General features: G+C 39.1%; 1 protein-coding gene across 1 annotated transcript; it reads right to left on the bottom strand.

Moving 5' to 3' along the window:
• Window positions 1-1,947: 1,947 nt before the first annotated feature.
• LOC143580554 (E3 ubiquitin-protein ligase ATL59-like) lies at window positions 1,948-3,068 on the bottom strand. Its single transcript, XM_077063546.1, has 2 exons — window positions 3,019-3,068; window positions 1,948-2,215 (listed from the first exon to the last, which is right to left on the bottom strand). The coding sequence occupies exons 1-2, from the start codon at window positions 3,066-3,068 to the stop codon at window positions 1,948-1,950; spliced, it is 318 nt and encodes a 105-aa protein (XP_076919661.1).
• Between the last annotated feature and the right edge of the window lie 8,715 nt (window positions 3,069-11,783).

Genomic DNA, 11,783 nt, shown 5'->3' with positions numbered 1-11,783 from the left:
CCATTCCCGAACTTAACATCGTGCCCCTGGTCATCCAACTGCCCAACTGAAATCAAACGTTTCTTCAAACTTGGAATAACCCTCACGTCTTTCAAAGTCCAAGAAGTACCGGCTGAAGTTATCAAATCAACGTCTCCCATACCCGTAACCTCTAAAATATCATCATTCGCTAGTCGAACCTTTCCAAAATCCCCAAATTTAAGATTCTTCATCGTTTCACTACAGTGAGTGGCATGAAACGATGCACCAGAATCCATCACCCAAGCATCAACGCTACTCTCAACACTACAAACCAAAGCCTCATCACTACTGACCCCGTCATCTGTGTCGTCTTCTGTAACGTTCACCTCTTTCTTACCATTCGGACACTGATTCCTGAAGTGTCCTTTCTCTTTACAACCCCAACATTCAATATCCTTACGAGTCTTAGACTGACTCCTCTTCCTGCTCCCACTGCCTCGCTGTTTTCCCCTACCTCTACCTTCTGTGACTAGCATATTGCCTGATGATTCACCTGAACTTCTGCGTCTTGAATCTTCTCCCAGAATCAGATCTCGAATCCCATCGAAAGTAATATTTGTAGACGAACTACAAACTGCAGTCACTGTTTGCGACCAACTGTCGGGCAAAGAGGATAATAACAAGAGGCCTTGAACTTCATCATCAAACTTAATGTCAACTGACACTAAGCGGGACAAGATCGAATTAAGATTATTGATATGAGTTGTAACTGACCCACCCTCTTTCATTCTTGTTGTCACTAGCTCTCGGATAAGATAGACCTTATTCGCTGCCGAAGGCTTCTCATACATGTTGGATAGTGCGTCCATCATACCACGGGCTGTGGTTTCTTTCATGACGTTAAACGCCACATCTTCCGACAACGACAATGTAATACAAGCCCTAGCTTTCTTGTCTAACTTCTTCCAATCTGCTTCTGACAACTTTTCTGGTTTTTCATCCTCAAACACTACATCCAAGTCTTTCTGACAAAGTAGTGCCTCAATCTGCATCTTCCACCAACCGAACTTCTGTCCGTCAAACTTCTGTATCGAAAACTTTCCGTCTTCTGCCATAACAATGACTAAAACGAAAAACTGGATAAAAAACAGAGACAGACACAGCAACACGAGCCTGAACTTAACGACTGTTCTACTGAACTCTGTTAAAAATCAACCTATTTAAACCGCAGCGGAAATACGAACTGTAAATCAGAAACTGAAATTTTAAACTGAAACGATAAAACCTGACAAACGCGGTTGGCAACTGGTTATCCGTTTCTTTAACGATTCTTCTGACTTGACAACTGTTTTTCAACAAAAATAGGATCTTGATTCAAACTTTCATGTCTCGTACTATGCTTCACAGGAGCTGATCAGAAAAAACGAACCAGCAGCTGCGGAACCCTAATCAGCGGCGGCGGACTGTAGCAGCGGCGGCGGTACTGTAGCGGCGGCGGCGGTACTGTAGCGGCGGCGGTACTGTAGCAGCGGAGCAGCAGCGGCGGCGGAACCCTAGCGCAGTAGGGTGGCGGCGGCTGGATGATTTGGCGGCGACTCGGCTGGTTCAACGTGTTCTTCGCGTGATCTGAACCTAAGCTCTAGATACCACTTGTTAGGATTAAACGCACACACGAAACCGAACACGACACGAAAGCAATAAACGAACACGAGGATTTAACGTGGTTCGGTCTAAACTGACCTACGTCCACGGGTGGCAACTAGGTATATCTTTATTGAGTGACAAAAGATTACAAGTACATAATGTTGTTTATATAGAGACTGAACTAGGGTTAGTAAATTATTATGCAAGAAATCTAAACCGGGCCGGGCTTGGGCCCGACCGCCCACACCCGTCTCCTCTTTTGACTTCATATAATAAACCGGGCCAACAAGGCCTACGAACCCAACAAAAGATTCATATTCTATATCAAAACAATTTATGAGTTCATTGCCTTACAGGATCTACCGAAGACTGCCCACAATTTTCAATCTGAATAGATGTGCCCGTACTGTTTTCAGGTTCAGTAGTTACAGCGTCGTTAGTCGGTTGCGGTTCAGTTGGAGAAGAAGCAAGAAGGGAGAGGCGGCAAAGTGGACAAGTGGTATGAGTAGAAAGCCAGCTGTCAATGCATTCCACATGAAACGCGTGCTTGCAAGCCGGTATCTGTTGCAGCCTATCCTCTGCCTGGTAGTCCCCAAGGCATACTGAACATCTGCATATTATATAAATAATATTGTTAAAAATACTTGATACAAAGACTAATGAGAGGCTATATATCTATCGGCATTTAAGCTGATGCACAGACACCCAATTTTCCCCAAACTTCTGCAAGTTTTTTTTTCCCAGTTGTGCAAACGCTTCATATAAAGGATCCTCCAGAATGTATAATAATGACTAGGGTTGTAAAAACTGAACCGCAAGTTATTAGTTCCAATTGTGCAAATGCTTCATATAAAAGATCCACAATGTATAATAATGACTAGGGATGTAAACAAACCGAACCGAACAATTCTTGTTCATGTTCGTCCGTTAAACTTTTATCAGACAAGTGAACTGTTCATGAACAAAAACCGAACGGAAATTCTTGTTCCTGTTCATTCATTAAGAAAATGTACTTGTTCCTGAATGGTTCACGAACACAAACAAAAAGAAAACACAAAGTTTCATTTGATTTGGCTAGTTGAGACTCGAGCTAAAGAATGGTCAATATCAACAGTTCGGTCTGGCTACCAAGTTTGTGTTGGTGTTTTACTTTTAACATTCATATTCACAAGTAAATTATGACATTTTATAGTTTATTTATAATTTTGATTAGGATAAGATTAGAAAAGTCATTAATGAAGAAACATAAACGAAAAGAAACACATTATCTAATCTTCACGAACACAACTGAACCAACATTGCCTTTGTTTGTGTTTGTTCATTTAGTTAATCGACCAGCATAAACGAATTTCCCATTGAACAGTTGATAATAACAAATAATAATATGGAGGAAGACGAAAGAAAGAAACTGACAGGGTATCAGTAACAGAAAAGCTCTCCTTGAAGACAATAACAGGCAGCATCTCCCTCAACTCCTTCTTCACCCCTAATTCAACCTGCTCCTCCTATAAACTAGAAGCCTGCCATTTTGTTTGACTCCATCATATACCACCACCTTATTCTTATTCTTATTCTGCACTACCTCTAAACTACCCCCAAACTTGGGAAACTATTTTTTATTTTTCTTTATATCGGTTTATTACGGTACTGACACTAACACTAGCTAACTAGCTATTGTAATAGAATAGAAAATCCAGAAAATAAATAAAGTTGTGAGATTTGTTAAAAGATATTGACACGTGTTTTAAATTGATCAGAAACCATAAATATTAGTAATAACTTATTTTCAATATAACTATGTTTTTAACAAAATTTTTAAAAGAATGTCGAAAGCAAGAATATTTATCATAGTTTTGGGAAACCATAAAAACGAATTTTGCAAAAGATTAGGATAATATTGATTTTCGATCGGAATCGGCTTGATTCATCACGATATGTTACGGTACCAGCACTCATATTGACTATGATAAAAGAATACTTTATTTTTTTTAATATAACTCCGTTTTCAATAATTTTTGTACCAGAATGTCGAGTAAAAAATTAAATACAATTGTGTATTTAGAAATTTTTTTAAGCAAACGAGCGCAAGTTATTTGAGAAATTAAATTAAATGATAAATAAATGGGTTAAAACATATATTGTTTACAATATAAAGGGTGAAAACGTAAAAGAAAAGATAACATATTATTCCTACCAACATGCTAATTTAATATATATTTATAACTAGTTTTTAAAACTTGGATGATACAAACAAAATAACTAAAAAGTAAATTTAAATAATAAGTAGGGATTGTAATGAAACTCGAATTCGATGGTAAAACCGAAACTCGACACAAATGGGACAGGTAATACCAGACCAATTAGGGTTTGGGACATGTTAGAGATTAGTTTAGAAATTTTTCGTGGGTTTGGGATTTGCAATATATTGATTACCTGACCCGTTTACCCGATTATATACCCGTTATACACGACATAACTTTATTTTGTATATATATTTGTGAATCATTTATTTGAAATTTTGTATAATTTGTTTTGAACATCAAGTGTTAAGATGCCTAGATGGAATACTTGATGCTCATTACCTTGTGCATTTTCATGAACGATTTGAGTTTATTAATCTACTACCAAACATGAACGATTTGAGGTTATTTAATTTTCAAGGTTGTATATACTTAAATGTCAACTAGTTGCAGCTCATTTTTATCTTGTTTGCTAGGTAGTAACTTACATAAGATTATATTTTATCAAAACCCAATAGAATCTTGACAGTTTGGGTTGGGTATACCTTATGGATATTTATCAAAACCCGATAGGAAACCAAAAATCCGACGGGTAATTACCCGATAAATACCCGGCGGGTTTGGGATGGGCTTTAATAATCGGGTATGGGTTTGAGAATACATAAACCCGTCCCAAATCCGACCCATTGCTATTCCAAATAATAAGTACATAATATACATGAAAACATGTATTAGATATATACTTTTATCTCCTTTTAGTTAATTTTCTATATCTAATTCGTTGTGTACCAACTCCTACAGCAACAAACGACACCAAGATAATGTCCAAGAAAAAGGCTGCAACACGGGTTTGTTTGGTATGGGGGTAATGAAATAGATGATGGAATGGAATGAGCAAATGAATGGAATGGATGAGGTAATGGAATGAGTCATTGCAATTCCATTGAGATGTCTGGTTACTTGTGGGAATGAAATGAACAATATTGTGTTGTTTGGTATGTTTGAAAAAGCCGGAATAAAATAAAAACGGTGGCGGTGGACTGTGAGCAGTAATGGTGGTGGTGGTGGTGATGAGCGGGAGCTGGGAGTGATGGTTGGTGGCGATGGGTGGTAGTGACAAGCGGTGGTGGTGGGTTGTAACATCATGAAATTTTGGGATAAAAAATGCCAAGTTTCAAAGTCCAAAAACTAAAAAGAAAATTCTAATTTATCGTCCAATCGCGATACGTGATCGCTTAATAACCAACGTCATCGCGTATCACGATGACGTGGTCTGACACGAGACACGTGTCCCGCCACGTGTCCACACGTGGCACTGCAACAGCCACGTGGCAAAGCTACTGGTGACTCATCTAGGCTACGTCGCGATACACGACGACCCATCTCTTGGACCATTGCGTATCGCGATGGGTCCTAAACTCAGCCTATAGAAGGGGGTTCTCCAGCCCTCTCACTCATCACACAAATCCAGTTATCTCTTTCTCTCATTAAAAATATTACTCTCACTCTACCTCGATAAGTGTGCCCGATTTCCTCGTAATCTGTGCCATAAATCGTCAAGACATCAAAGTACGTGCAATACACCGACGACATTATCTTGAAGAACGTGCCACAACCAGACAAGACAACGCCCCGCTTTGAAGTGCGTGCCGACGAGTTTTGAACACCGACGTGCCTCGATTTGCGTGCCAAGGAGTTGTTAATCAAGATTCTCGATATACGTGCAAGCGTCGAAGTGCTGTCTGAGAGTCTAGAAGATAATAAGCCAAACAAGGTAGGGATAATGTCCGAATAAAATATTAATCTAGTATTAAAAGGCTTAGACCCTAGTCGAGGGTATACTCAATATTTCGAGAATAAACAAAAGAAAATAAAACAAAGAAAATAGAAAGATAAAGATAAGAATATTAGTCTTTGTTATGAATGAAGTATAATTATTATTTAAATAGATTTAAAATAATAATAAAAGAAATAAAGTATACGTTTCTTCTAGAAGAAGAAACGTAGTGTTTAAGAAAAGTAAACAAGTTAAACTAAAGGTTTTAAACTTGTAAAAGAAAGAAAAGTATTTTGTACTAAAAGTTCATAAAGAAAATATATTCGAGTAAAGATTATAAAAAGAGACTAAAGGTCTTAAGCCGGATTAAAGATTTGGTATTAACAAAATGTTATACTCGTACTATAGGTCCAAGATAGCTAAAGAAAGATCGATCAGTGAAGTGAAGCTGATCCTTTAAAAGATGAATACGCCCAACTTTTATAACTTGTTTAATGAAGTCAAATAAATTTATTACATGAGATTACGTATCTCTAAAACATTATAAACAAAAGTAATCGCTGGCCCTCAGGCTGTCGTGTACGTTTGTTTGGATCCTTACATATGTGGTTAGACGGTGGGCACACCTCGCCACACCTGGTTATATGCCTCTGCCACGATGGTCCGGACCTAAGCTACGTCTGAGAGAGGGTAATCATGTGTATACAGATGGTAGCTAAGTAATCTCAAACGCTGCGGTGTTTGCTGAGCGGTTTCGAGTAGAGCTTAAGTTTGTAATTGTGTTTTTGTTTTTAACTTGATTATTCCTAGGCCACGATGGGCCGGACCTAAGTTATGTCTCGAGGGGTAATTAAGTAAATAAAAATATTTAATGCGTATGCTTATTCACCATCATGTGTTGCTGACGTATTTTCAAACCGTTTTATAGGTAACGAAGGTTAGCCGCTTTAAGAATCGAAGTGGACGGTAGATGATCTGATGGATCAGATCCTTTTGTTAACTTTAAAATATGTAAATGGTGGTTTGATAAACAATTAATCATTTTGTAAACATTAACGGGTATTTTTAAATCCTGTGTTTTGATTATGTAAATATAATATTTTAATCCACGCTAATATTTCCGTACAAACCCGTAACTCTGATTTAATTACAAAAAACGGTACCAACATTTGGGTCACACGCCTAGGCCGTAGTTTGGGGTGTGACAAGTGTTGGTATCAGAGCCATCGATCCTAGCGAATTAGGTATTAATTGATAATACCTAAGCTTCGATCCAAGTGAATAAGAAAATCTCTATTATTACTTGTTTAATTTAAATAGGGATAAGATAGGCTGGTAAACCTTTTCTATCCCTCATAAATCTAAACCACCCTTAGATGTCTTTCAAGAAAATAATAAATGGCTTCATGCGCGACGCAAGGAGAGCTGGAAACCCCGAACCAATTTCGAAGGACAATATGAGTGAAGATTACTACGAGGATTTCTTTAACCAAGATCACCCATTTGAACGACCCACACCGGTTTACTTTCCCGACACTGAACAACTACCAATCAATTTACCCGACGATCCACCGATGCAAAGGTACGATCCTCCAAGAACCTCAAGTTACCATCCGTCAAGCATCCTGGAGTATCATCCGTATGACATTTCGACATATCACCCGTCTGACATCCCGATGTATCACCCATCCAACCCCCATTCGTATTATGCATTTCTAGCCTATAAACAAATCAAGGTGAAACCCGAGTTCGACTCTTCCGACTGGATACAATTCCACTCCGACCAAAGGCGATGGCACGCTGGAACCTCTTCCTACAATTTTGTCGATTCTCACCCCAACACCTACAATGGACCTTCTCAAAAGCCAAAGATGAGAGTCACTCCACCATACGAAAGGTACCACCTGGACCCGATGGTGACAAAAACAGCAATGGAAGAAGAAGATCCATAAGAGGAAGATCTAGATGAAGAAATCTCTAAAGCAGTTTCAACTCCATGAGAAGAACCATCAAAATGTGACTGTCCACCAGATCAAGGATGTGTGCAACCATTCTTCCACATGGATTTAAGCTATGGTTTTGCATATCCCTATGTGCAATACATTCAAGAAATCAGGAACAAGTTTCCGCCAAACTTTCCACCATTCAAGGCAAAATTCCTTCAACTGAGGAACAAGTGGATGAGATTCGTCAGCCAGAGGCAACAACAGAAGCCTTTTTCAATTACATGTCTGATGTTACCTCGTCACCATATCCAAAGACTCACTATGACATCGTGATGATGGGATACCGTGATCCGCCTCCACAATACGAATACCCAAATATGATCCCGCAATCTCAAGAAGAGCATCTCGACCGAACACTACATGAGACCGATGAATTAAGACAGAAGGTGGCTGATGATGGAATCAAAAAGAAGAAGATAGGAGACAAACTTCTTCATAAGTGCAACAAGATGACAAAGATAGTGAAGAAGTTCATGAAGGATTAGGAAATAAAGATGGTGTTGTTAATATTTGTATGTGCGTTCAAAATAAAGAACGTTTAATCGTTCCATGTAAGGATAGGGAAATATATATATCAAGTAATGATATATATATAAATGTGTAATATAATGATGTATATATCTTTAAGATATATATATATATATATATATAAATGAATAAAATATCTTTTTAAGAAAAGAATGTAAAATATTTCAGTATATCGAATCAAGAACAAAGAAATGCGGAAGTTCCTCGAAAGGAGGCAGAAAACCGCACACAAAATGAACAAGATCAACAAATACCCGAAAAATACATGAATAAAATACAAGAAATGATAAAGAAAGTTGTGAGAGCCGAGTCACACATTAGAACTCAAACTAGGCAAACTCACTCTGTTGAACATTCCCGAAAATCTGCTAAATCCCGTCCTAATCCGTCTCACCCTGAAGAGAGTGTTCACGAATCCAATGATGGTGGAGATTTCAATCGCAAGTTCAAGAAACTCAAGATCGAAAGCTGCTCTTTCAAAGATTTCAAAAACTTTGGCCCTAAGGAATTTTATGGCGACAAAGGCGCCATTGCAACATTAAGATAGTTGGAGGAAATGGAATCGATAGTATTCATTAACTCCTGAGTCCAGCAAAGTCACCTGATACATTTGGGGACTCCCGCGGGAAATCCGCGACATGGTAAGGTCTCACATACCTTAAACCGCTGATTCCACCATGGAATTGGCTGGTTATCTGATGAATAGTCTAATTCCCAACAAGGAGGAAGACAAGAAAGTGGTGCCATCTCACGACCACAAGAAAGGAGGAAGCCTTCAATTCAAAGGCAAGGGTGTGGAGCTACGAAAAGACGGATCCAACTCCAACTACACCCAATGCAAGATTTACAAGCAATACCATAAGGGTAGATGCCACTTTGCTTCGTTTACAACCGTTTGCGACTCGTGTCACAAACACGGCCACGCAACGGCCGATTGTTGGAAAAAGACCATGACTTGCTATAACTGCAAGGAAATGGGTCATCTCAGCTTTGAATTCCCAAAGAACAAGCCCGCTGGTGGTGGTGCGGGTGGAAGTGGCCAAAAGAACTAGACAAGAAAAGGAAATGCAAGAAACCATTACCGGTACGTTCTTAGTTAACGACACATATGCTAGAGTTCTATTTGATTCAGGTGCCAACTTAAATTTTATAGATTATAGTTTTGTAGTCTGTTAAACGAACCTTTAACGAAATTTAATAAAACTCTAAGCGTCGAGATCGCTAGTGGCGAAATTGTTAAAATCCCCGAAGCCCTAGAAAACGAAAAATCTTATTAGCTAGTTACGTTCTGCCTATTCAATTGTTGCCCATGACTCTTGCTGGTTTTGATATAGTACTTGGTATGGACTAGTTATCCAGTAATCATGCTCGTATCATTTGTAATAGCAAAACTGTTGAACTTCGAGCCCCTGATAAACGAACCATTCGAATAGAAGGGGACAAAGACGTTGGCCAAGTTAGAATAATCTCTATGATTAGGACTAATAAATGTTTAAATCAAGGATGCTTAGCATTCATGGCCTACGTCACCGAAGAATCTAAACCAAAGGAGATAAAGGACGTACCTATTGTCTCCGATTTCTCCGATGTATTTCCCGACGAACTTCCTGGTATTCCTCCCGATGGAGAAGTCGAGTTTAGAGTTGACCTCATGCCTGGAACCGCTCCAATCGCCAAGGTTCCATACCGATTAGCACCTATCGAGATGAAGGAACTGAATAAACAACTAGACGAACTGCTTGAGAAAGGTTTCATCCGTCCAAGTTCATCACCATGGGGTGCGCCAATTCTCTTCGTAAAAAAGAAGGATGGATCAATGCTTATGTGTATCGATTATCGAGCCCTGAACAAAGTAACCATCAAGAACCGATACCCATTACCCCGAATCGACACTCAGTTCGACAACCTACAAGGCACGAGCTATTTCTCTAAGATAGATCTTCGTTCTGGCTATCACCAACTCAAAGTCCAATCCGAAGATATCCCGAAAACCGCGTTTCGAACAAGATATGGACATTATGAGTTCACGGTCATGCCGTGTGTTCTCACTAATGCCCCAGCCGCATTCATGGACATGATGAATCGTGTTTGTAAACGATACTTAGATAAATTTGTTATCTTATTCATTGACGACATACTTATTTATTCTAAGTCAAAAGAAGATCATGTTTCGCATCTTCGAATCTTACTTGAATTACTTAGAACTAAGAAGTTATACGTCAAGTTCTCGAAATGCGAATTTTGGCTTCACGAAGTACAATTTCTTGGTCACATCATAAACATGAATGGAATTCAAGTGGACCCCGCAAATATTGAAGCTATCTCTAAGTGGGAGATTCCAAAGTCGCCAACCAAAATCCGAAGTTTCTTAAGTTTAGCTAGCTACTATCGTAGATACATTGAAAATTTCTCTCGAATTGTTGTTTCTCTAACTTCGTTAACTCGTATGTATGGGGAACTAAACAACAAGAGGCGTTCGATATACTTAAACAAAAACTCACCCAAGCACCTATACTGGATGAGCTAGAAGGTACCGAGGACTTTGTTGTCTTTAGTGACGCGTCTCATTCCGGTTTAGGATGCGTACTAATGCAACGAAAGAAAGTAACCGCTTACGCCTCCCGTCAACTCAAGGTAGACGAGAGGAACTATACAACTCACGATCTAGAGTTAGGCGTCATAATCTTTGCCTTAAATATATGGAGGCACTATCTCTATGGAGTCAAATTTTTCGTGTATACTGATCACAAAAGTTTAAAACACATATTAGAGCTAAAAGAACTTAATATGCGTCAAATACGCTGGATGGAAACATTAAACGACTACGACCGTGAAGTCGTCTATCACGAAGGTAAAGCCAACGCTGTGGCCGATGCCTTGGGTCGTAATGAACATGAGATACCAAAAAGAGTTCGAGCGCTACGATTAAAACTCCATGTAGATCTGATCGAGCAAATCAAATCCGCCCAACTTCAAGCGATCAATGAAAATAAGATCTCTGACGAAAAACGTAACGGCACCATTGACTCTCTAGTTAAAGGTGACGATGGTATACTTAGACATGGAAACAGGATCTGGGTACCAATCGTTGGAGACTTGCGTAAAAAGATAATGAGCGAAGCACACAAGTCTAAGTATACGATGCACCCCGGTAGTGACAAAATGTATCAAAATCTAAAATCGAACTACTGGTGGAATGGAATGAAAAGGGACATCGCTTTGCATGTTGCAAAATGTTTAACGTGTTTGAATGTCAAGGCTAAACATCAAAAGCCCTCGGGATTGCTTCAGCAACCCGAACTCCCCGTTTGGAAGTGGGAATTGATAACTATGGATTTCATCATGAAACTCCCGAAAATCACTCGTCAGCATAATACTATTTGGGTCATCGTCGATAGGTTAACAAAATCTACACACTTTATACCCATCAACGAGACATACTCAATGGATAGATTAGCGTGTATCTATGTGAACAACATCGTTTCTTTGCATGGAGTGCCCCTATCTATCATCTCTGATCGAGACAGTCGCTTTACATCTCATTTCTGGAAAAGTTTCCCACAAGCGTTAGGAACCAAGTTAAACAGTAGCACCGCCTATCTTTCTCAAACCGATGGGCAAAGCAAA

The sequence above is a fragment of the Bidens hawaiensis genome, unplaced genomic scaffold (genome assembly GCF_021521415.1).
Source record: "Bidens hawaiensis isolate Kalapana, Puna unplaced genomic scaffold, B.hawaiensis_p1.1 tig00030522_1, whole genome shotgun sequence".
Lineage (NCBI taxonomy): Eukaryota > Viridiplantae > Streptophyta > Magnoliopsida > Asterales > Asteraceae > Bidens > Bidens hawaiensis.
Note: the sequence above shows the minus strand (reverse complement) of the source record. Positions and strands in the feature narration are given on the sequence as shown.